At 41.4% G+C, this 25,942-nt stretch overlaps 3 protein-coding genes and 2 non-coding genes across 10 annotated transcripts; 4 read left to right on the top strand and 1 right to left on the bottom strand.

The window, feature by feature from the left end:
* Positions 1 to 1,331: 1,331 nt before the first annotated feature.
* On the top strand, positions 1,332 to 13,456 carry dyrk1ab (dual-specificity tyrosine-(Y)-phosphorylation regulated kinase 1A, b). Of its 4 annotated transcripts, none has more exons than XM_039779789.1 (12): positions 1,332 to 2,140; positions 3,969 to 4,038; positions 5,730 to 5,926; positions 6,241 to 6,333; positions 6,466 to 6,654; positions 6,892 to 7,039; positions 7,143 to 7,429; positions 7,617 to 7,763; positions 8,256 to 8,396; positions 8,561 to 8,864; positions 9,174 to 9,298; positions 9,769 to 13,456. In XM_039779789.1, exons 2-12 carry the CDS (start codon positions 4,026 to 4,028, stop codon positions 10,354 to 10,356), a joined length of 2,232 nt encoding a protein of 743 aa, XP_039635723.1. In that variant the 5' UTR covers positions 1,332 to 2,140; positions 3,969 to 4,025; the 3' UTR covers positions 10,357 to 13,456. The 4 variants fall into 4 exon arrangements, with proteins under 4 accessions (XP_039635723.1, XP_039635738.1, XP_039635730.1 ...); XM_039779796.1 differs by lacking the exon at positions 1,332 to 2,140 and adding an exon at positions 2,674 to 3,015; XM_039779804.1 differs by lacking the exon at positions 3,969 to 4,038.
* Positions 13,457 to 13,684: 228 nt separating this feature from the next.
* Positions 13,685 to 13,756, top strand: trnap-cgg. Its single transcript has one exon. It is a non-coding gene; the product is annotated as a tRNA-Pro (tRNA).
* Positions 13,757 to 13,913: 157 nt separating this feature from the next.
* On the bottom strand, positions 13,914 to 13,985 carry trnap-agg. Its single transcript has one exon. It is a non-coding gene; the product is annotated as a tRNA-Pro (tRNA).
* Positions 13,986 to 14,545: 560 nt separating this feature from the next.
* LOC120548171 (52 kDa repressor of the inhibitor of the protein kinase-like) lies at positions 14,546 to 19,513 on the top strand. The gene is given in 6 exon segments (XM_039784237.1): positions 14,546 to 14,877; positions 16,120 to 16,240; positions 16,347 to 16,454; positions 16,540 to 16,576; positions 16,704 to 17,516; positions 17,519 to 19,513. Coding segments are annotated over 6 exon segments (2,286 nt in total). The 5' UTR covers positions 14,546 to 14,788; the 3' UTR covers positions 18,637 to 19,513.
* A 331-nt stretch (positions 19,514 to 19,844) lies between these two features.
* On the top strand, positions 19,845 to 25,942 carry map6b (microtubule-associated protein 6b). 3 transcript variants are annotated; one of them, XM_039784268.1, is made up of 4 exons: positions 19,845 to 21,038; positions 22,417 to 22,672; positions 23,290 to 23,338; positions 25,222 to 25,307. In XM_039784268.1, exons 1-2 carry the CDS (start codon positions 20,293 to 20,295, stop codon positions 22,670 to 22,672), a joined length of 1,002 nt encoding a protein of 333 aa, XP_039640202.1. In that variant the 5' UTR covers positions 19,845 to 20,292; the 3' UTR covers positions 23,290 to 23,338; positions 25,222 to 25,307. The 3 variants fall into 3 exon arrangements, with proteins under 3 accessions (XP_039640202.1, XP_039640193.1, XP_039640184.1); XM_039784259.1 differs by having other exon boundaries at positions 19,850 to 21,038; positions 22,417 to 22,630; positions 25,222 to 25,341; XM_039784250.1 differs by lacking the exon at positions 23,290 to 23,338 and having other exon boundaries at positions 19,854 to 20,184; positions 20,273 to 21,038; positions 22,417 to 22,630; positions 25,222 to 25,942.

Here is a 25,942-nt window from a genome sequence, read left to right as displayed (position 1 = left end):
TAGGACCAGAAGGAGTAAATATATGACACCTATTTTAAAGTCGTTAACATTGGTTGCTTGTCAGTTTTTGTATCGATTCTGAAATTATTTTACTTGTCTTTAATGAAGCACTTCATCGTCTTACACCAAGTTTTTGATAAGGTAAACATACAACCAGCAGATGTCATAAGTTGACAATTTCACTCAGATCACAGATACCATAGATTGTTATCTGAGCCTCTTGGGCCTGGAGTACATGGAAATAATTGCTGTATGCTGTGGTTAACTGGCATAACAGTCTCAGGTGGAATAACAAGTGTTTTCGGAAAGCAACAAAGTTTATGTTAACAATGGGATAAATAGCTATATTTGACTTAAAGTTGTACAGCAGAAAAGCTGCCCTTATTAATTAATTTTTCACTCATTGACATTAAAGTGTAGCCTATTTCTTGCTGTACTGTATGTACAAATATATTTTTTCTCAGAATAAAATGCGGTGAGCTTACGACAGGTGACAAACTAAACTGGAATTAACATTGATTGAAAGTTCATACTTTTATCACATTTAGATTTGAGAAGTGTCATGCTACGTTAAAGGATAGGTTCACAATTTTCAAGTCTATCTTAAAACAATTCATTCAGAGAACCCATCTTTAAGGACAAGAGATCCCTTCTTTAAGACAAAATAAGTATGCTAAGTACGATCTCGAACGTTTATCTTAATTAGACGTCAGTAGATATATTCCAAGTTACTGTGTTTTTAGTACAAAATTGCTCGTTTTTGTTACTATTCTTCCACTTCAGGTCAGCAGCGAAACATTGCCTGTGGAACACAGAGAGGGAATAACCCTACTAAAAAGACTGTAAAGAGGAGGAAATATAGCCTAGCTGTTTTAATTTTTTTTTAAAAAGGGTTAGTAAATTGAACTTATCTGAGTAGGCTATATGAAATATTATTATTATTATTATAAAAAATAAATATAATAATAAAAATAATAATAAATATTATTATTATCATGGGGGTGGGGTGGGGGGGTATACAATCCTGGCTATGGCTCTTGCTGTAAAGGAGTTTTGGCCAAGTTATTCTTTAAATTACCAACAGGAAAACAAGCACACACCGGTTACCATCATAAACGGCAATAGTAGTTTCAAATTGTAAAAATAAACACAGTAAAGGGTACATAGCCAACATTTCTGCCGGATGGTAGCAACAGGCCAAACACGGTTAAAAAGACAGACAGGGACGCCACTGGAGTTATGTGTCCTGTAACTCTGGCCAGCTAGATTTTATTCGTCATTGGTGCATCCGGGTACTTTATTTTTTTGATTGACAGTTGCCATGGCAACAAGCTAGAGCATCGCCATTTTGTCAGGAGGGTTTTTTTCCCCAGCTCAGTCTTTTCAAATGTTCTCCCTTCCCGCCGGAATAATGCTGTCAGTGGATATATATTTGACGTTTTTGGATATCGAAATGCGTCTAGTGGATCGGATTAAGAAGATCAAAAGGCCGACGTTTTAACATAGTTGAAATAATTAGGCGGCGCCGCACTAACTCAGTTGTCCGTGTCTCTGGTCCACCGGGCCGGTTCACTGCGCAGGTTTGGACCGCGCGCCATTTTGTGAAAATTGACACAAAATTCCTAACCAAAATTATCAGAGGACACGGCTTTTGTTTCATGTTTTAAATACTCTGGATTTAACTGTATTGACGTATTTATCGAAGTGGCCGACGCTAAATTTGCAAAGACAGCGTAAAATCAGGATTTGGCATAACGTTTATTTAGCGGTAGCTAGAACTGTTAGCTTGAGGCTAGCCAGGGCAGGTAGCTAATGTTAGCTGCGCTCATTTTGTCAACTAGCTAGCCAGCGCTAAGGTTAGCTAGTGAGTTATGCGTGCTAGTTAACGTTAGCATGTTGCTAGTCATCAGCTGAGAGTAACGTTATTCAAAGTTGCTTCGATCGCTGATGTTGTTCATCAAAGCTCGGGATATGTAAAGCATATTAAATCTGGCCGGTGAATTATTTTAGAGTGTGCCGATCAGAGGACGGGGATCAGTGGATTTAACGTTAACCGTGCAGGGAGGGGAGCATCTCAAGCTGGATAAGTTTCCTCATCATACAGGTTATTGGACTTTAAATGAAGATCGTGCCATCAGAGGTGAGACATTGTAAAATGTAATCTTTCACATTTGCCTTCGTTAGCTTAACATTTCACGCTTTCGCAGATGTATGTATTATATGTTACGTGAATGGTTAACGTTGATGGACGCGACAGTGAAGTTGAGAGTGGTAACGTTAGCTTATGGTGTGGCGGCTAGCTAACATTGTGTGGCGGTGCCGACTCCGCTAAAGCCAGCGCTAACATTTGCTTTCAGTCAGTAGGTCAGCGGACTAATTTTAATGTTTGACGGAAACAGTTTTTCAACTTGTTGTGAGCTGGAGGATTGTATGGGCTCGGAGTGTCATGCTGGCACGGTATTAACGGTAACGTTACAGCTAACGTTAAACCTGTGATGTTAGACACTGTCATTGTACGTTTTAAGCAAATGTTTCCGTGCTAGCTAACAGCCCCGTTTGATTTACTGCCGATGCAATGTTTAACTGTTTATATATAGCTATATATATATATAGTAGGTGTAACGTTAGTTTGGGTTTTAGAGTTATACAGTAACGTTACGGAAGCTCACCTGGCTAACGCCTGGTAGCTAATTCGGCTAACCTGGCTAATGGTTAACGCTGACTTGTTGACGAACCAGCTGAATGGGCCCCACAACCCGCTGGCTGAACACAGCGTCACAAGCTAACGTTGGATTGGTGAGAGATATGCTTGCTTGTCCCGCAGTTTTCAGGGTAACGTTAACGACGACAACGTTAGCTAGTTAAGGCTGCTAACGGTAACGTGAGCCTGAATGCGTTTGCCATTTATACGAGGAATTGGATGCATACAAGAACGATATGTAGCAAGAGAGGACGCAAATTAACATTGAATATGCTTTCTAAATTTCAACCATGACGAGATCTACCCCATCATCTGTAAGTACAGAGCTACTCGGGTAACGTTACGTCTTTATTCACGGGCGTTAGCTTTTAATTGTTTTGGATGGGTTACATTTGATTCAGCTTTGGGATGGATCTAATCAGTTGGGCGTGAGAAGATGACACATAGGTTTGTTACAGAGATCCTCAGCTATCACTTATGATATGATACGGCTACTAATAGCAAGCTAGCTGTCGTTATATTTACACCTAAATAGGCCCGTTAATGGCGTGATGAATAGAGCCAGGAAAGGAACTGTTCATATGTCAGTACTGAAAATAAAGAACAATCAAACGTTTAGGAGAGAGTAAAGAGCTACAAGTGCGCTTGCAAAATGGCTTTGGTGGTCAAATACAGCTTACATTTTCCCATTAGGGTTGGTGGTTTTTAAAATGTTAAATTCACCCCATAGTCTGATGTCAGGTATTGTGTTTGTAAAATGGGCTCAAACCAAACTTTTTTTTTTTTGTTCTTTGTCAATTTGCATGACACAGTAACGTACAGTACTGTATTATAACGCACATACAGTGATTTCTGTTGGGCTACCTATTGTGTGAAAGTATATTTCAGTTCATAAAATCCACCATTATTTAAAAAAGATATAAAAGTATATGGACTATGGACATGCTGAGAGGAGAACCAGTGCTATTGAGTCCACAACAATATTAATTTATTTTGTTGAATGTTTTGTAGTCTGTGCCTCTCTGAGTGAACTGTTCATCTTTTAACAGTTGACCAAGAAACTTTAATTGCCCGGACATTCACGGCTTTTGACTGTTAATACATAAGCAGCTTGACTTTTATTGAATTTCAGCTTTATTTTTTAATTCCCCCAAAGTTCATACATTTACCCCAAAGCACACTTTTCAAAGTTTTGGGGTGTCCTCTGTCCCTTCTTCTCAACAAAAGTTGATGCACAATGATAATGATATGTTTTTATTCTTTATAGTGGGTTGTGGTTTGCTGCTGGACTCTCCTCCCAGGATGATATGACATTTTACAGGAGATGATGCATCCAGGTTAGCTGCTATATATTAAGCCTTAACCCTTTGGTGGGAAGTGGTGGACCTAAGATCTTCTTCTCTTTTCTTTATTTTGCTGTTTTGAATTTGATGTACAGGCTCACACATGTTAGGACATTTTTAAGTGGGGAAAAAAGTCAAACTTAAATCATTATTCAATTATTGGAATTGGCAGGTGCCGTAATTAAATATCCATTTAATGCAGTTTAACTTTATTTGATGACAGCACTCCAAATGATTCAAATTAGTTTGTAATTTATGTTTTTAGGTCTCAGCTAAACAAACAGGAAAATAGACACACTAGTCATCAAGACAAATTTAGTCTTATCACTTTTAAACTGTGTAAATCGCTTTAAATTGAATAAATGTATAAACCGATTCAAATAAAATGTATTGGATTCAGGCCTATCTAATGTATCAAAATTTGTTTTGCTTTAACATTATAGTTGGAACCATCCTTGCAACATGAGGTTTTATTTAATACATAGTTTTATTTTTTATACAATGGATACATACATGTGTATATATATATATATATATATATATATATATATATATATATATATATATATATATATATATATATATATATATAGTACATAAAATATCCTAGATTTTTTAAATCCAGCCTTTGCCTGTGCTCTATCATCTTACAGTTCCTCTTATTTCTGTCAGTGAATGTGTATTTTTTCCTTTTCCAAAGCTGGGTCAGCTTTCTAATGCTCTCATATGGAGTGCAGGTTTTGGGCTGTGCAGCTATTTTGCTGTCAGGCTCTTGTGCTGAAAGCAGCGTCTAAGTGTGCCAAAGTTCAATTTTATTTCTTGTTTATTTCTTGTTTTCTCATTGGAAAATGGGAGCAGCTCTGCCCTGGCAACAAAAGTAGGCTATTTGCATACTGCGTTGTGATTGGTCTGTGCATTGATGGGCTTGCCAAATCACGCTGTATCTCTGTGGTGATAGGCTATGCTAATTAGGTGCTGTTGCTGGGATTCTGAATAGTGGTTACTGTGTAGCACTGGTGAATTGTGTTGTCTGGTGAGAGATGCTGATAGCTGAACATGCTATTTGATAATTTTTTGATTCCTTCTGGCTTAAAATGAAGGATGATTCACTGTTTAGTGTGGAGATGCTTTGTTTTCACCCCTTTTCACTGTTAAACCTGCTGTTTTCCTCCCTTTTCTTCACAAAGGTTGATATATTACTGCTATTTTTTTATTTTGTGGTTATCCTTTGATGCATTTTTTGACTTTACATGTTAACAAAAGACATTGTATTAATCTGACATTTCTCCTAACAATGAAGTAACCCTTTTTATTGTTCTCAACATCTTATGATCATTTTTGTCTGTGTTAAAGGGTGAGCTTGATCATTTCAACATACATGTAAATATTACAAATGCATAATTTGCATTTTGCATATTTTTCTTTCACAAAGGACATTATTCTGTTGAGGACATTCTCACTGGTTTGATTAACCCACAAATAATGCCCATTTATATTAAATCAGTACAATAAGAAGCAAATATCTTAACCTGTTTTATTTTTGGGCTGTAAATTGCTTGTGTGGAAGAGAGGAAATGCTGCTGTTTTACATCAAGATTATTAGACCTCTCCCTCCTTTTTGTGTGTTTTGTTATAATGTTAAATTAAGGGAATATGCAACTCAAAGCGGTGTTAATTTCTTCTAGGAGGAGAGACTTCAGCATGCAAACCTTCGTCCGTCCGGCTTGCGCCCTCTTTTTCTTTACACACTGCTGGTCTTCAGATGGCTGCTCCAATGCCCCATACGCACCAGCAGTACAGTGACCGCCACCAGCCAAGCACTGACCAATCTGTTACGGTCTTACCGTACAGCGACCAGACACCACAGCTCACTGCCAATCAGGTACACTAACTCTACCCTACCCCAGCTCTTGCATTTCTTTTAGTCTTGATGTGTAGTGTTACAAGAATTGCAATACTTAATGTGATATGAAAGTCTACTTCCCTTTTTGCCGCTGTCACTAGGCAGAGTAGCTGCTTTTAAATGTTCTTTTAATCTGTCCATTTCATATTGTGCAAACATATTGTACATAATTTAATGAATGGCCTCTAAGATTTACCATTAGCAATTTAGATAAGCCCTGTTACTTTAAAAAAAAATTACTGTGCATATAGTTTGTTTATGAAATGTTGTGACTTTCCCATTTGTTACTTCAGAGGCACATGCCCCAGTGCTTTCGTGACCCAACTTCAGCTCCCCTGAGGAAGCTCTCCATTGACCTTATCAAAACATACAAACACATCAATGAGGTTTGTTTTGTTTTTCGTTAAATGCATTTATCTATATCATTTGTTTGTTGCATTGTGAAGATTTGTAAAATATAGTAATATCAAACGTCATCAAGTGTGATCATGTGAATTGTTTACTTTTTAATTTTATAGGTGTATTATGCAAAAAAGAAGCGACGGCACCAACAGGGTCAGGGTGAAGACTCCAGTCACAAAAAAGAGAGGAAAGTCTTTAATGACGGCTATGACGATGATAACTATGACTACATCGTCAAGAATGGGGAGAAGTGGATGGACCGCTATGAGATTGATTCCTTGATAGGAAAAGGATCATTTGGACAGGTGCTTGATTATAACATCATATACACAACACACACTTGGTTTGAGAGCATGTGACAGAGAAACTTGTCTTAAATTTGGAGAAACGCATGATGGTTTAGTTTAGCTCTGTATAAAGCCACTTGCTGAAGATTTTTCATGTGCAGTTAACATTTGAAAAGTTGATGTTTGTTATCATAGCAACAGTTGTGATTTCTAACATTGGGCAACATTAATATGTGCTCTTGTTGACCTCTTTAGGTTGTGAAAGCATATGACCGTGCTGAGCAGGAATGGGTTGCCATTAAGATCATCAAGAACAAGAAAGCTTTCCTCAATCAAGCCCAGATTGAAGTGCGCCTCCTAGAGCTCATGAACAAACATGATACCGAGATGAAATACTACATCGGTAACCCACTCTTGAAATTCCCCCCTGATCTGACTAGACAAAAGAAATCAAAATGCTTTTCCTGTATTTAACTAACATGGGTACAATATTTGGTTTTCTGCAGTTCACCTAAAGCGTCACTTCATGTTCCGGAACCACCTCTGCCTCGTGTTTGAGATGCTTTCATATAACCTGTATGACTTACTCCGAAATACCAACTTCCGAGGTGTCTCACTCAACCTCACCCGGAAGTTTGCCCAGCAGCTATGCACGGCGCTGCTCTTCCTGGCCACGCCTGAGCTCAGCATCATCCACTGTGACCTGAAGCCTGAGAACATCCTCCTCTGTAACCCCAAGAGGAGTGCCATTAAAATAGTGGACTTCGGCAGCTCATGCCAACTGGGACAAAGGGTATCTAGCTGCAGTTTTCCTTATCTGATAATGATAATAATAATAAAACAATAAAACAAATGTATGCAAGAATGTCCCTGACAAGTGTGTCATAGTTGTTGCTTGTAGACATTGTGGTGTAATTAATAGGTCATTTAGAGTTTCTAGGCAAATGGGGAGTCTGACTGTCCCTGCTTTCTTTTTGTAGATATATCAGTATATCCAGAGTCGCTTCTACCGTTCGCCAGAGGTGCTGCTGGGAATGCCCTACGACCTGGCCATTGACATGTGGTCCTTGGGTTGCATCTTGGTAGAGATGCACACTGGAGAACCTCTCTTCAGCGGAGCCAATGAGGTATAGTTCTATAATTTATTTCTATTTTGTTGCTGCTTTTAAATGTCTTTATGTATCCCTGTATGGTGTCCTTGAGTGCAGAGAAAGGCGCCTTTAAGTAAAAATTATTATTATTATAAGAAACTGAAATACTTCTCAGATTTGTGTTGTGTTTTGTAATATAACTGAGAATGGCAATGGTTTCATTGTCCTCTTTTCACCTGATGTCTAGCCTACAAATGTCATGTAGGCCTCAAAGATTGAGAAGTGGATTTCACAAGCCTAAAACATAGCACATCACTCACTTATCGAGCCTTGATGTTGTTGTCTCCAGTTATTGTGGCCACTTGCCTCAGCCTGAATGTTTTGACGGTTAAGTTATCTTAGGATAACATTTGATGACATTGAACGTCACATTTACTGTATATAAAAATGGATTCAGTGTGCTGTCTTTCAAAATACAGATGTACAATGTGAACATTACAGTAACTTGATTAATACCTTGTTCCCCAGGTGGACCAGATGAACAAAATAGTCGAGGTTCTAGGTATCCCACCTAATCACATAATGGACCTAGCCCCAAAAGCCAGAAAGTTCTTTGAGAAGCTTTCGGATGGTACATGGAGTGTTAAGAAGACCAAAGATGGCAAAAGGGTGAGCTCAGTTTTATTTATTTTTTTATTTTTTTGCTGCAGTTAGACTGATTAAAGTTTGCGTTTTGTGATCATTGTGAAAACCAAGGTAGATTGTGTGACCGTATACAAAAGTCACGGCTGAGTAAATCACTTTATCGCTGTGTGCTCTGCCTTTTAAAACAGTATAAGCCTCCAGCCTCGCGGAAGCTCCACTCCATCCTGGGTGTGGAGACAGGGGGTCCAGGTGGCCGGCGGGCGGGGGAGTCCGGCCATGCTGTTGCTGACTACTTGAAGTTTAAGGACCTGATCCTCCGGATGTTGGACTATGACCCTAAGAGCCGCATCCAGCCCTACTATGCCCTGCAGCACAGCTTCTTCAAGAAGACTGCGGATGAGGGGACCAATACAAGCAGCAGCGTGTCTACAAGCCCCGCGTTAGAGCAGTCCCAGTCTTCAGGAACCACCTCCAGCACCTCCTCTAGTTCAGGTAACTGGCCCCTGAACACTCGGCTGGTCCACTGGCCTTCATTTAAAGTAGTGAAAGACATTTGATTTGTCTGTTGTTGTGTTCTAAGATAACATGAGACACACATTGATGTAATCCTATTCATTTTCAGTTGACGTTTATCATATTGATTTTGTGGAAGTCGGCGTCAACACTTAACCGTAGCATGTTATTAACCAGAAAAAAAACCTGGCTTTATTAAACGTTAAGTGATCCTACTGTAGCGTTTGACATATTCTAGGTCAGGTTGTTGAGACTGCACCCGTGACACTTTTTTTGTTTAACTTTTAGGAGGATCATCTGGGACAAGTACCAGTGGCAGAGCAAGATCAGACCCTACCCATCACCACTTGCACAGTGGAGGACACTTCGGCACGGCCCTGCCTGCCATCGATGGTGACAGCCTCTGCCCACAGGTCAGTGAGATACCCAGAACCATCTGGAATGTCTTGTGATACTGAGTGGAGTCAGTCTCTTGGTGGTTGTGAATTAAAAATTTGGAGTTTTTTTTTCTGTATTTTCAAAATCTTATACATGTTTGCTTATTCAGCATGTGCACATAGGCTACCCCCATTGTTTTAAGCTGTTTAATAAAGGTATTTTCAGAACAAATTTAAAAGAAGTTTAATACATTTGACTAATAAACAAATCCTTTAAAGAAATGTCGTATTTTTCCATATTGCTTGATTGACTTGTTGATGGTCTGTTCTCAATACAAGACCGTATTAACATCACATTTTAAAAACTGTGGTCTTAGAATCCGATTTAATAAAAGTAACATTGCCAAAAGAAATTGTTATGCTTCCTAAATTGGGAACTCGGGGGGGGAAAATGGCGCCGTCATATTCCACAACTGACTCCTTGTTATTTTGTTTGACATTGACAGGCAAGACAGCCTTACCCACCCCCGCTGGTGTGGGGAGGTGGCGTTGGCCCCGAGTCAGTCACTGGTGAGACCCACCCAGTCCAGGAGACCACCTTCCATGTTCCACCTCAGCACCCTAAGGCCCTGCATCCCCACTCACATGCTCATCACCACCACGGGCAGATGATGGCTACGCGGCCACGCCCACGCCACTACACCTCCCCGACACACAGCTCCTCGACACAGGACTCCATGGAGGTGGTTCATGGCCATCTGTCCATGACCTCCCTGTCTTCCTCTGCCTCCTCTTCCTCTACATCGTCCTCTTCCACTGGGAACCATGGCAACCAGGCCTACCAGCTCCGCCATTTGCCTGCCGGGGCCCTTGACTTTGGTCAGAACGGTGGGCTGAGCATGGGCCTAGGTGCCTTCTCGAACCCACGGCAGGAGACTGGCATGGCGGCGCACCCTGCATTCTCCATGGGCACGAACACAGGGCCTGCCCACTACCTAGCGGAGGGCCACCTGGGCATGAGGCAGGGCATGGACCGGGAGGAGTCTCCAATGACTGGAGTGTGTGTGCAGCAGAGTTCTATGGCCAGCTCGTGACTGCACTGACATTTGGCTGTGTGTTCCCCCTGTGCGTCATTTTTAAGGTGGTGTTTTTTTACTACAAGGTGTGTTGAGAACAAAAGCTGCTCACGTCAGAAGGGAGATATCACTGAACCGCTACTACAGAGAAAAACCTTTTTGTTAAAAAGTATATATGTAATTTTCATCAGTTTTTCTTTTGCAATCATTAGGCACAAAATAATACTGCGGAATAACCATAGTGAGATTGAGACATCCATCTTACCATTTCACCAGTTTCATGTAACCACCAAGTAATCACCATATGGTATTATGTGGCAAAATCTTCTAAGGAGCATTTCAAATGGAAAGTTTGAAGCTGTTTAGCAGGTAGCTGTTGGTGATGAAATGCTGGCGTCCTCTTTCGGTTCACACCGGGGACTGCCTGACATTACTGTTCCACCGGTTCTTAATTATTTTGCCCTTTTTAAGTGAAATTTCTCGTAAAAGCTGCTTGTAAATCCTGTAGCTTGACAATGAGGGAAAATGTTTGCGGTGATATTTCTTGTTGTTGGTCGGTATTGTGTAACTCTGTTAAAGGGGAGCACATAGCAGTGGAGTCCCTTATAGCATGTGCTGGCCGAGTGGAGAGGAGACCCTGCAGGTGGATACTGACCCCAATCGGGGCAAAGGAGAGGGAAGCACCACCCCTCAGGCCTAGAGGCCCCCGTAGTCCTGCAAGCTGCAACCGGGCCCGGCACGGCACAGATGAGAGCAGCGATGGGCACGGGAGACGAAAGGATCCGGCCCAGTGAAAGGAAGACAGTCAGCGGCTGGTTCTAGATAACCCTTTGGCCTTATGACTCATGGACTTGGAATGGAATGGAGCTGGACATTATCATTTGAATTAAGATGGCTTTTCTCTATTTTTCTCTCTAGACAGCCCTTAATTCTTTAAGGAAATTAAAACAACTTAGAAAAGGTAAATAAGAATGGTAATTTGAGGCCTTTCTCGACAAAGATTTCTTCTTCAGCAGGGCCCCACATAACAGGGTCTTATTGTACACAACAACCTCCTAAACATTACTTCCTTGAAAATCTTATTCACTGGTTAAGGATTTTGCGGTGGAAAGAACTATCTATTCCAGAGTCTACCCTTTTATGTTTTGTTATGTTTCCCTTTTGCATGTAGTTCCTCATCAGAACCACCTGCACAAGTCTCTCCATCCAAAACATGGAAACTGAAGAAAAAAAAAAAATGAGTTAAGTGACTGCCTTTTTTCTCCTCAAATTATGCTGTGAATTTTACAAGAATTTATTTTCCCTTTGGATATGTTTTTATACCAAAGCAGTTGTTTTATAGCATATAGGTGTCTGTAACCAATAATGTAGCAGTTCACCACTTTGACGCAAAGTTTATCAAGATCTTATTTTAACGTCAATACAAACAGCTGCAATATATTACTTTAGCAAAACTGGAGACCGTTGTTAAGACCGTTGGCTATTGTGTATTCGGGCCAGATTTGTTTGCAACGTTTTACCAAAACTGTTTCCATATTAATTGGTAGATTATTTTGGGAGTCTTTTAAAACTTTGGTATGTTAGAGAATTTGGTAGTTACTCTGCAGGCTCCGGAGTAGCAAGATAGAAGCTGATGGTTTAAAAAAAAAAAAAAAAAAAAATAAGGAGACTAATGCGTTCTATTTCTGTGTCGTCGTTTTTCTTTTGCCCCCATCATACTATTTCAAAGGGTTTTGCTGCCTTTCATACATCATTTGGTCAACTTGGCTAGTTTCTGCCGTGAAGCAAGACATAATGTCTTGGCAGGGTAAGGATCATTGTGGCAAATCGGTTTGTGTTGAATGGAATTTTTCTGATTTGGAAGGGCAGATCCCCCCATGATTGTCCTATTCAAAGGGAAAGGGTGTCCCGTCAACCCACAATTGCATGCTTTGCCTAGGCAGACATGCATGTCCTCAAAACATTAGTCAATAACCAGAATCTTTTTCTTTTTTTTTTTTCTTTTTTTTTTTTTTTTATATCAGGGATTTTGAAGTGCTTTCTTTCTTCTGTTGCTCATTTTACCAGCTTTGAAATTAGACAGAAAAACCTGCCCACAGCCACCTTTCAAATTAAAGGGCAGGCCACAGGTCATGCTGTTGTCATTTTAAAGGAGAAACCATCATAAAGAGATCATGCTTGGTATTTCCACAAACAAATGTAAAGCTACCTATATTGAGATTGGGGTTTTATCTGGATGTCAAGGTTAATTGCATATTTGCAATCATTTTTCATACCCCGCAGAATTTGAGACATTTAGAAATTGCCAGTGGTTTTATTACTGGCACTCATACTGGTACTAAACATTCCAAAAATAAAAGACTGAAAAAGAAAAAAAATTGACTGCAGTGACTCGTAAGTGTGCGCCTATTTCAGATCATGCTGATTGACCTCTTATTTAGAGCAGTTGTCATGAAATGCAGCCCCTTTTTAATAGTTGAAATAGAATTTATGTATATATTTATATTTTTTTAATAAAGGAAGTATAGAACTCACTACCTTGCTCCTGCTGGTATGTTGATTATGTTTGTCAATTTGGTGACCATTCAGTGGGCAGGAACTCCTGTTTTCTTAGTGGCAAAACCTTGCCTTTTGGCAAAGGTACTTGACTACATCAGGACAACACTATGAGGTAGGGTTTGAATCAAACAGGGAAAGCTAGATCTTCAAACCTTAATAATTTTCACAGGGTATATTGTAAGTGCATGTACATCACAAACCTTACTTTTTGGTTATATGAGAAGCACATGGTTGAAAAAAAGGTTCCATCTTTCATAAGCCTGTTCAGTTTGTGGGTTATACACAAACGCGTATACTTGTCGACATATCTGAACACCCAACAGAAGTTGAAATCCTCTTATTTAATTTGGATTTATCCTTTTCATTTTTGATTTCACATTTTTTCACTTTTTTTGTACATGCAACATGCACTATAGAATTGAACAGCATGGGGGAAAGGATAAGTCCGTGTATCCACAGATTGTAAGATCTAGTCAAGACTTTGCTGTGTTTATGACAATGCCCTTTGTATTATATTAAGACAGTCTTATGTATGATATATAAAAAGAAGTTAATTGAATTGCTCTGTGTGTCTTTATTCTCCATCTACATTAGCTAATTTCCAAGAAGAGTTCTCTCTTCACCTCAAGTAAAAAGAAAAAACATAATCCACAAAAATACATTATCACACAGTGCCTTTGCTATAGTTAAATGCATAGTATAGTCTATGTGAATATAAGTAACAACGACACTGTAAGTACATTTTACAGTATTTTATAATAGGTTGGAAGCTTCAGATTGACGTTCCGGCTCGTTGGTCTAGGGGTATGATTCTCGCTTCGGGTGCGAGAGGTCCCGGGTTCAAATCCCGGACGAGCCCATTATGTTTTACTCTAGAGACAAATAGTGTAGAAAACTCTGCTAATTTAGCGGCGCAAAACCGTTAAGCACCTTTACTTTTATTAGTGTTACGGATTTTCTGACGATGCCGATGATTGACCGATGTTAAAAACCGAAGATACACAAGCAAAATATGAGGGCTCGTCCGGGATTTGAACCCGGGACCTCTCGCACCCTAAGCGAGAATCATACCCCTAGACCAACGAGCCATATGACAACGATACTTTCCCATTTGGTTTTAGTACTAGTAGCCAGATGACACAATCCTAACATTATTATGTTCTTATGATTAGCTTAATAGCTAATACTGTCCGGGAGGAACAAGCAAGAGGAAGTAATGGTAATAACGTTACCGATTGCTAATAGATTTAACGCTATAATAGCAAGCTATCTGTTTTCTATCTCTGACAGGCCGTCAGACGATTGCTAGCTTAGCTGCATCGCCTAGCTTTATCCATTAGTAAATAAATACATTGACAATGGAACTGCTCGACCCATAGCTACATATTGCGAATCTATGCTGGTAATACCAATACACATGGATGTATTAAGAGGACGGTGAAACATCCTTGGTCGCCCTACCATTGTAGCTAGCTAGCTCCTGTCTTGTAGTGTGTTAGCCAGTGGATGGCAGCAGAGACATTCAAGGGTCAAGAAGAAAAATTGGTTGTCTTTTAATTGGTCGATAGAAATGATCGGTGTAGTTCGAGCGACCAATAGTTATATTTCAGACTTGAGGTACGTCCAATCAAGTGCTTTGTGGGCGGGACATCGTCCTGCAAAACGATATACTCCAAATTCAACCGTTGTGTGATTGTAATCCTGAATCTACTCTAAACTGTTTGATAGTTGTTCATGGGAACGCCTATCAGACACTATTCGAGGTCACATACGTTGTTTGTTAGCGTTAGAAATCACCTGCGTCCACAAGACTCTCCAAACGAAAGCGCCAAAGTAAGCAGATGATAAAATAGTCAGCTAAATCAGCTAAGCTAACTACCTAGCTTGAAGCATGCCGAATTTTTGCGCGGCCCCTAACTGTACACGGAAGAGCACACAGTCAGATTTGGCATTTTTTCGGTTTCCACGGGACCCTGAGAGGTAAGGCATCATTTCTAACGTTAACGTCACCCAGGTTGACGAACATGTAACCCTTACTTAACCTTTTGCGCTTTCATATTTAGAATTGTACTAGAAATTTTTTGACTGAAAAATCATAACATTTGAAAAGTTAGCTTACGTACTAACCAAAGCATTAACGTAACGATAAAGTTAGTTAACAGTTAACTCATAAACGCGATGTCTTTTAACCCCCTGTCCACTGTTTTGGGGATCAATAAGAGCTTGCATTATGAAATTACTTGAATTTATGTGTGTCATCTCCCATTCGGCCCGGCCTTTAATTTGCACTTCTTTTATTTATGGGGTGTGTCACGATATCTGTCAAAACCACTTTTGCAGTAAAAAAGCATCCATTTCATATGTGGGAGACCTAAGAGAATATGAAAAGCATTGCTGTGCTTTGTTCTACCTCCGGTAAGGGGTATCTATAAAACTAAAGTCCTTTCAGTAGTCTTCATTCTAGCCTATAAATAATGGGCACGAATTACTTGAATGTAATGTAGTCACAGCTAATGTCATTTTTGAAAATTCAACATAAAGCAAGAAAAAATATTTTATTTATATGTATTACTTCATTTCTGAGCTGTGGCCAGAGTTTTTGTTTCACCTCAGTGAGAAATGTCCACAGCAGTGAGTGGCTCTTTGATATCTGTTGTTTGTAGGTTAGTGTAACAAAAGTGTCTGTCATCACCACACTCAAAAAGTTTAGTACGCATGTTGTGATTTTTAAGACACTTGTCGCTAGGCCTGTCACGATAACACATTTTGCTGGACGATAAATTGTCCTAGAAGTTATTGCAATAAACGATAATATTGTCGTTCTGTGACCATTTTCATCTAATATAATGATAATGGCATGATAATGCAGGTACACCTTTTCAAAGATCAATACACTTTTATTTCTGAAGCATATTTACCACTCTAACTGGAAGACATTTTAAATATCCACAATAAATGAACAAAACAACCAAAAACAATAAATAAAATGGACTCTCAGTCTCTGTTAACAAAAAATGCACTGGAATAAAAACCAAACCCAATCCAAAACAATAAATAAAATGGAAATCTTTTCCGGCCGCGATCATTTCCATTTCAAAATTGTGATTTATTGCATATTGCGACAGGCCTACCTGTCACTCAGAAGAAGTTCATACAGACACATCTACTGTCTCAGAGTACATTTCTGTTTTTCAAATGTCACATAAAGCATGTCTTTTCTAGATGCCGAATCTGGGTAGAGAACTGCCGCAGAGCAGATCTAGAGGCGAAAACATCAGACCAGCTGAACAAGCACTACAGATTATGTGCCAAACACTTCGACCCAGCAATGGTTTGTAAAACGGTAAGTATCTAACATGATTCTAATGTGCCTGGCGGCATGTTTCCACTTATTTCCCCAAAATGAGAGTCTCCCGAAAATGACTTATTGAAGTTGTTTTGCTTTTCAGAGCCCCTACAGGACTGTATTGAAGGATACAGCCATTCCAACCGTGTTTGACCTGACAAGCCATCTAAAAAATCCTCATACCAGACATCGCAAGCGGATTAAAGAACTTGTAAGAAACCCATTGATTAGCGTTGTTGTTGTTTAAATGAACCCAGTCTTAAACGTGATAAATTGAATTAAGTTTCTAATTTCAGACTGAAGAAGATTTAAGGAAGATTAAAGAAAGGCGATGTAAGTAAATAGGAAATGTATTTGTGCTCATGAATGTGAAACAATGGCATGTTCATTTTATTCAGTATGTACTGAAAATGATCACTGTTCCCTTTTGTTTGTTTGCCCGTCTCTCTCTCGTCTCCAGTGGCATCTTCCATTGAACAGCTTTCCTCCAAAAAAGATGCCGCCATTGAGGATAGCACGAGCGCCAACGAGGATGAACCGCAACTGTCCACAGAGGAGAAGGAGTTCCGCGAATACCTGCGATCCCTGTTTGAGGTTGTGGTCATGTTAGGGAAACAGAGTATCCCATTAGTGACTGGCAAGGCGTCTGAAGCCGAACACGTGTCCAACAACTTCCAGGCCGTTCTAGATTACCGCATGAATGCCGGAGATGAAGCTTTGAGGAGGCGCTTTCAGGCGACCGCTGTGAACACAGAATACCTGTGTGCAGTCCAGCAGAGCCAGCTGTTGGACGTCTGTGAGAATACAGTGAGAGAGGAGATGCTGATGGAGGTGAGGGAGAGTCGCTTCTTCTCCCTAGTGACGGGTGGCCTGGTCGAATTTGCCGACGAGAAACACCTGCCTCTGTTTTTACGCTTTGTGAATCAGCACAACGTCCTGCGAGAGGAGTTTTTGGACTTCATGTCGTTTGGCGGGGATGAGGCTGCGCTGGTGGAGAGGCTGGAGGCCCACCTGACTGACCGTTGGGGGCTCAGCATGGAGGACTGCCGTGGTCAGGCCCACAAGGCCACCGGGACGTCCACCACCAAGATGAAAGCTGTGGCAGTATTACTGATGGAGAAGTATCCCCTGGCACTGCATCTGCCTTGCTCTCATACGGCACTGAACATCCACCTGGCCAACAATCTTCCTTTTCCCAATGTCCAGGTCGTCATGGAGACTCTGCGAAGGATCGGCGCTTTCTTCACGACCCCGTTTACTCAGGACGAGCTCGAAGAGCCATCTATACTCACTACCAGAAAAACGAAGAGAAAGGAACCGCGGTGAAGGAAGCCTCCGGCCCAGGATGGACCGAGCAGCACAACGTGTTTGATGTGCTGCTGGATATGTTGCCGGCCCTGCTGCTGTGCATGGACCGCATTCGGGACAACGGCGACGGCAAGTTTGCCGACGCCGTCGCAGCAGACGCGTACGCAGTCACGGAAACCCTGTCCGACTTTGAGATCGTCGTCACCGTCGTCATCCTGAAGAATGTCCTCACCTTCACCAGAGCCTTCGGGAGGAATCTCCAAGGGGAAACGCTCGACGTGTTTTTCGCCGCCAACAGTCTAACCGCCGTGCTGCATTCGCTAAACGAGGTCAACGACAACATCGACGTCTACCACGAGTTCTGGTACGAGGAGGCCGTGAGCGTGGCCAACGTGATGGGGGTTCCCGTGAAGGTGCCGAGGCTGTTTCTCCGGAAACAGCGTGCAGCCGACGTGGGCGAAATCCAAGCCGAGGCGTACTTCAAGGAGTACGTGACGGTGCCCGTTATCCATGGCGTCATGCAGGAGGTGGAGGACATGTTCTCCGAGACCAACCTCAAAGCCCTTAAGTGCCTGTCGCTGGTCCCGGCCGTCATGGGCCAAATGAAGTTCAACACCACCGAGGAGAACTACGCCGAAGTCTACCGCAACGACCTGCCCAACCCGGACACGCTGCCCGCCGAGCTTCACTGCTGGAGAATCAAGTGGAAGCACAGGGGCAAAGAGGTGCGCCTGCCCACCACCATCCACGAAACCCTTCAGCTGCCAGACGTCAAGTTCTTTCCCAACGTGAACTCCTTCCTCAAGGTGCTCGCCGCCCTGCCAGTTCTGAAGCTGGAGGACGGCAAAAGTGACACGGCGAGCGAGCGGCTGCAGGCTTATCTCGACAGCACGCCCGCCGAGCAGTGGAACAAGAGTCTCGCGATGCTCAACATTAACACTCGCGTCAAACACGACCTGGATGTCATGGTAGACAAATATTGCAGACTCTATTCAGAGGATGATCCTGAACCTGAACCCGAAGCCGAAGCAGAGGCCGAGCCCGAGCCCGAGGAAGTGGCTGAGGAAGATGCTGCGATGAAATGATGTGGCACGGACACTGAATTCGCTAAAGGTGTTCTGGGACAAAAAGAAAAGAAATGTATGTTATCAGTCATAAATGCATCCTCCCTCATTTATGTTTTGGTGTACGTACACCTAGATATACGTACTGAGGATTTTAACGCAGAGGATTACAGGTAACGGATGCCATTTGTGTTCAGTCCCTGAGGTTTCCAAGAAAAAAAAGAAATGGCCCTTTTTCTTATTGTATGTTGTTAAAACAATACCTCATGGAGACTCAATAAAAAAAAAGTGCAACACCACAAAATGTTTGGAGATGTAAGACTGTCAGGGGCGCGATCTGTAAATATTCAAAGTTCTGAGTCCTTGTCAGGCTGTTTTTTAACATGACTAGCCTCCTCTGTAATGATGCTGTGATCTTAAGGAAAGTATTTTGTAGCCTTTTTATTTTATTTGTTGCATTTGGTAGATGCGTTTTCTTTTTGTAAAAACCGTAACGGCCATAAGCGTCTCATTCACTATTAACTTTTCTCCATCGTGGGCTTCTGATTGACATGAGGAAGCCAGGTGGCCCTGTTGATTCCTCTCCACTGACTGTGAGGCAGAAGGAGCACAAGAGGGAGCAGTTACACCAATATCAGCTGTTCTGTAAATTCATGCTCAGTGAGAAGACATTTCTTTTCATAAACAAAAAGTGTATACTGCTGGTGTGACATATTTTGGATAGTTAAAAAAGGCCAGTATGTTGAAAGTATACATGTACATTTAAAGGGTACATTCACATTGACACAGCATTTGATCAAATCAAGAAAAGAAAAAAATTTGACACAACTCTGAATGTAGAAGTATTTTTATGTTATTGTGGTCAATATGTAGGCTATGGCAAGATGGGGCTTTTTTTTTTTTTGCCGCCACACAAAATGTTTATTAATTTGTCAGATTTTACATAATTTCACAATCTGTTTTCCGTTTGGTTTAATAAAATAATTTGTACAGAAAGCCAAATTAAGGCACTGTGAGTGTCAGCTTTGGTGCAACATTTTTACTCTGTCTTTATTTGTATGCTTAATTTCTTGGATCCATCTAGTTACCACCTTAAAATGAGAATGACGTGCAAACACCACATTGAAAAAATGTCAATGTAAACATTTGACTCATGCCGTTTGATACATGGGAAAACCATCCACCTTTTTATATAATTCTGATTTCCAGTGTGTCCTCCCTCTCTGCTGGCCAGACGGCGACGACCTCAGGTGATAGTTCACCGTGCAAACTCACACACCCCGGGCATCTCGAAGCATCACACAAATGTGGGTGGGGTCGCTTTTTGATGCGCAACCAGACAGCAAACGTGCACTACACAGCAACCCCCCCCTCCCCCAAAGTCCCTTTAAACTTCAGTCAGAACAAATAGCCTGCAGGAGGACAGAGAGGGAGGCGTGGGGGGGCTCTACTTCCCTTTAGTCTCAGGCAAAGATCGGTGAGAACAGAGAGTTACATCGAGCTTTAAGGAGGAATAACCCTGACTGGGCAGAAGCAGCACCTGACCGAGCACTTGCAAGTCTCCGAGTCGTGAGTAGGGCGTTTATTTACACCTTATTTCTTATCCCTCGTCTAGAGTTTTTTTCCCTTGCACATTTTTTTTTTTTGTTCTCGCCAGCCTCCCGAGTATTTATCACCATGGCATGGCCGTGCATCACGCGTGCTTGCTGCATCAACCGCTTTTGGACCGAGCTGGACAAAGGGGACATCGCGGTGCCTTTGGTTTTCACCAAATACTCGGATGTGGCCGACTTGCAGCATTTTCCCCATCACCCGCAGCCGAAACTGAAGAGGGCCGGAGCCATTGCCATAGAAACCCAGCCCCATCCCGGCGAGCAGGAGGCTGGGAAGGCACCGCCCGCGACGGGTGCCGCAGCGGGCAATGACGGCTCTGCGTCCGTCATGCGCCAAGACTTCAAGGCGTGGAAAGTGCGCCCCGAGCCCAGCTGCAAACCCAGAAATGAGTACCAACGCTCGGCAGCCCCGTTCAACACCGAAACGCAATACCAGAAGGATTATAAACCCTGGCCTATACCGAAGAAGCACGACCACCCCTGGATCCCCAAACCCAGCCCCACCGCCACCGCCGCCGCCTCCGGTGGGCCGGAGCGCAGCGCGGGGAGCGGAGCGCAGGAGCCTGCGGCCACCGAGGCCGAGAGCGGCGTGGAGAAGAGCGAGCTCGAGGAGAAAACGCAGGAGAAAGAATCAAAGGAGCCGACGAAGAGGAGCGTGAAGAGGGAAAAGTCAGCAGACAGACAAACGGGCGAGAAGACAGAGGCACAAGTGGCTGCAGATGTGAGCGCCGAGCAGCGGAAAGGCAGAGCAGCAGCAGACGCTCTCAACAGACAGATAAAGCAGGTTATGACGACTTCCAGCAGCTACAGGTAAGTGTGCGAGAGCGTGAGCCATCATCACGCAGCCTGGTATGAAGGGTGTTTCATTCACTCTAAGCCCTTTTTTTTGGAAATAAAAGCATTTAGCTTAACTGTGGCTTTAGAATGGTCAACAACTGAGGCATTGTATTAAGGCTATTCACGGCGTTGCATACAGGTATCCCATTTCTGAAAGCATTTCAACTAACATACTAGCCTCTGTAGGCCACACTGCTCTGTCCAGTGATGAAACATTAGAGATCACCAAGGGATGTTTGGTATTGCACATGGTCTCTCCTTACAATCTCCAGCGATTTCCAAAGCAAACTGATATTGCCAGAGATAAAGGTTGCATTATTGATTTATTCCTCTCTGAGTACTACCAAATCAATGCAGCATAGCCCATGAATGAGTACAGCCAGTAAAAAGGGTCTAAATGTAATCATGTGTCTTCATGTGGTTTATTTGCAGGCTACCTCTGAATTTAATTAGGGAGGCACGATGCATGCAAGTTAACTTGCTGGTTTCAGCCTGCCCAACGTTCGTTGTTCTTGTACCAGTACCTTCCAATTTTGTGAATACAAGAAATGTATTCCAAATGCTAATTTCAAAGGAACTCAAGTGACCAATAAACTTAATGTGCCACGTATTAAAGCACAGTTACGCTGTGCCTTGTGAACAGTAAAAAACTGAATCTGATTACATAATTAATGAATTATAGATTAATAATTGGCAGTTGTACAAAAGAAGTACACAGACAGGTACAACAAGAATAAAAGAAAACGAGAGGTGAAGTAAAACCCCTAGATTTCCATATGTAGGCTATTGATTAAAACAGGCTTTCCTGTTCAATGAAATACTTTCTTAGTCACTGAATAGCCAGTCAGTTTGACCAAAAGTTAATCAGCAACTACTTTGATAATCGATTACTCCTTAACTCAACATTCTCTGGTTCCAGCTTCCACAATATGAGATTTTAATGCTTTTCTTTTTCATCTTTAATCAAGTAAATAATAGGCCCAAATCCAAAGCTGTTTAATTAATCGAGAAAATAATTGTCAGATTAAAGGTGATCTAAGTGATGTGACGCGTTTTTTAGGCTACAACATTTTTTGTCACATACAGCAAACATCTCCTCACTATCCGCTAGCTGCCTGTCCCCTGAACACACTGTAAAAAAACGCGGTCTCTGTAGACAGCCCAGGCTGTTCGTTGTGCAGGTTGGCGTGGTTTGTGGAGCCTGAGCTGTCTTCAAAGACCCCGTTTTTTTACAGTGTGCTGTGTGTGCAATGTTGTAGCCTAAAAAACGCGTCGCATCACATAGAGCACCTTTAATAGATACTTGCAACCGTAAAAACCTCTCTGTTTGCTTTTTTCCCATTGTTCTTAGGACTGAGTTCAAGGCGTATAAGGATGTGAAACAAGTGAAGGCCATTAAAGCTCCATCTCAGTTTAAACCCCCAGTGGAGGAGACCAGTCTGGAAACCAGCTACAGCGCCACATACAAGGGGGAGCAGGTGAAGGCTCACCCCGCTGACAACAAGCTGATGGAGCGCAGGAGGATACGCAGCCTGTACAATGAGCCTAGCAAGGAACCTGCCAAGGTGGGAGCATGCCCACACACAGATCCACTGATGGTAGTTTAGGTCTGTGAAATACTGGTACCACCATTTACTATTTCCAAGAGTTTCCTTTTATGTACACTGAATTATAGCCATGTATAAAACTCTATTAGCCCTGCTGTACCCTATGTGTAGTACTTTGTGATTAACACACTTTGTCAGTTTTACTGTGTTTTCAACTTGAGTTCTTATTCACTGGAAGTGCTGCTGCGTAAGTGTTATACAATGTGACCTGATGGCAGGCGAGTTTTCAGAATTACCACTATTAAAGACCAACAAAATGGCTTCATATCTCACTTTTAAGACATTTTAAATGACAAAATAAGCACTTGCCATTGTTAAATTATTCCACCATGCATATACATCAGCCAGTGAAATGTTTAAATAGCCAGTCTGTGTACATTTTAACTAAAACAACATGCCAATACAGACAATATTTATTGCATCAGTTTGACATTCACATTCATTTTTGGATTAGAGCAGCCAGTGACGTCATCTCTATTAATGTAGGCCTTTATTTGAAGATATTCCTAACATAGATTGGTATCTGCGTGCATGTTATCGATAGTTCAAACAACATTGGTTAATAATGTGTCTATAGTAGTGTGTTCATATGGCCACTCCCTCTCTCATTCTTGTAGGACGTCTCAGAGACTGAGAGCAGCTCTGTTCTAAATCTGCTGTAGTCAGGTGTGTTCTCTGTTTCTTCTAGAAGGCATGGAGGCTGACCTCAAATTTATCAGACGCAAACGTGCATATTGTCCACATACACACACAGTATGCGCCTTGGCCAGTACGAGCCACAGTCACATGTATCACCCAGCTGCCGTATGCAACCCTGCAAAAACTATCAGCCACAGCTTCACGGTTTGCCCACCTCATAGCCTGCACCACCTTTTATGCAGCGTAGTTAAAAAAAACTGACCCTGCAAATTCTGTGGGTTTATGCAAGAGTGTGGATTCATTGAAAAATGGAAGAAACAAAGAAGCTTAGATGATACCTCTAAATAACAGATAAGAATGAAAAAAAAATGAAAAATGGTATTTCATCAGTTTTCACACAGCTGCACACACAATTGGCTCGTCACCAATTTTACTACATATAAGTGGGAAGAGAGGCACAACAGGGTGTGTGCCAATGGCAAGTGGTATCAAGCATTGGTAACACTTGTTTGCAGATGATGTTATCCTTTTGGCTTTTGATGTCTGATTTGTGTAGTAACAGCAGCTCAGTATGATGCAGCCGCGGAGATCTAATTTTATTCTTCAAGGTCCAAAGCATCAAGAAAGTGTACTGAAAATTAGAGAAATGTGAATCTGGACTGTATTGTGAAATCACCATAGTGCAGAGTACACTGCTTTTAAGTTTTTTTTTTGGGCCATGAATGACACATTCCTCCACCAGTCTACCACGCCCAACGTTAACATATTCCACCTTGACTAACGTGTCGTTTGTGGCAACAAAATTACTACAACCCATTTATTCACAGAAATAGAGCCCTTCATTTTTACTGTCAGAAAAAGCCTTTTACAAACATTGTCATTTCTTACAATATACAAGTTTTTAAGGTTTATTTATTCAGCAAAAGTTGAGCATGTTTGCAACTTTTTTGCTGTACACCAACTCATTTATACAAATTAAACATCTGGGAGGTTGAGTATTTTATTGTTGATGCAACCCCACAAGTGCAAAGAGAAGCTAAGTGCCTTGCTAAATTTTACCAGTTGGTATGGGGATTTGAACCAGTGATCCTCCAGTCACATGCCTGTTTCCTAAATATTTAGGTTTCACCACCACAGTTAATAGTTGAATGTTACCAAAATATTTCATTATTTAAAGTGTACAGTAAGACTAACATCATATACTAATATAAACCATTAACTTTGTATGTTATGGTTTCTTTAAAATTTCATAGAAAAATGCACGAACCACTGTTCTATAAAAGGAAAGGCACAAATGCACCTTTTGTGCTGTTTTTTCTTCTTCTTTTATCTTCATTGCACTAACCATATAATGCAAATATCACCTATACCATATGGTGTCATTTGCCTGTCATAACTTTAAGTAACAGGATAAAAAGGGTATGTATTGCATGCTAAAATAGGACTTTGACATGATTTAGAGTCTCTGTGATTTAAGCAATCGTTTGTAAGGAATAATTAGAGATTTTGGGAAATGCACTGATTTGCTTTCTTGCAAACAGATAAATGAGAGGATTGATACCACTCTCACATTTAGCACAAAGAGTGGAAACCAGTACAGTAAGTCACTGCTCTCTGGCCAAGTCCGGCACATAACCCCCCTTAAAATGTTGTTGTTGTTTTACCTTTGACATAGCCAGGCTAGCTGTTCCCCTCTGTTTTCAGTCTTTATGCTAAGCTAACCAGCTGCTTGCTGTAGCTTCATATTTAACGGACAGATATGAGGACAGTATCTTTCTGTCTAACTCTCAACAAGGAAGCAAAGAAGTGCATTTCCCAAAATATCGAACTATTGCTTTAACATCAGTTAAGGTTGAATTGACTATTTTTGCCTTTAATCTTGCAATATTTTCACCTCTCTTCTCTTTCAGGTGGATAAACCAGTTTCTCGCACCAAACCAAAAAAGACACCAACAACAACAACAGGGAAAATGGTGAAAAAATCAAAAGAGAAGCAGATTGCCAGTTCCCAGTCAGCCAAGAAGAAACCATCTTTGGGCGCCCCAGAACCCAAACCAGATGGAGCTGTCACAAAGAAGAGCAAAGAGATTAGCAATAGACTGGCTGAAGCGAAGCAGTAAAAGTAGTTCCTCTCTACACTGCGTGATCAAAAAGGTGACTTGACGAATTAGGCAAATTTCTTCCCTTTGGTTTATTTCCTAACCTGTTGTTTTTGCTGTCCTGTCATATATTGTTCACCTTTGAATGGGCACTGATGTTGAGCTTTTAGAATAATCCAAATAATTTCACTGCAAAGTGTGTGTGTGTGTGTGTGTGTGTGTGTGTGTGTGTGTGTGTGTGTGTGTGTGTGTGTGTGTGTGTGTGTGTGTGTGTGTGTGTGTGTGTGTGTGTGTGAGAGAGAGAGAGAGAGACTGTGTTAATGTGTGAAAGTATGTGATTTCTTGTATTTTGGTGCACAGAACCGCTTTTAGTATTGAGCACATAATTTGCACATTGTTTAAATAACTTCTGTTTGACATTGAACTATAAAAAAGCCATCAGTACACATGTAGTATGTGTATGATAGGACATGTTTACCTTTGTCTGAATGGATAACAATTGAGATCAAAATTAAAATGATTGTAGAAAATG

This window comes from Perca fluviatilis, chromosome 2 (genome assembly GCF_010015445.1).
Source record: "Perca fluviatilis chromosome 2, GENO_Pfluv_1.0, whole genome shotgun sequence".
In the NCBI taxonomy this organism is placed as follows: Eukaryota; Metazoa; Chordata; class Actinopteri; order Perciformes; family Percidae; genus Perca; species Perca fluviatilis.
This window is presented reverse-complemented; position numbering and strand designations above follow the sequence as displayed.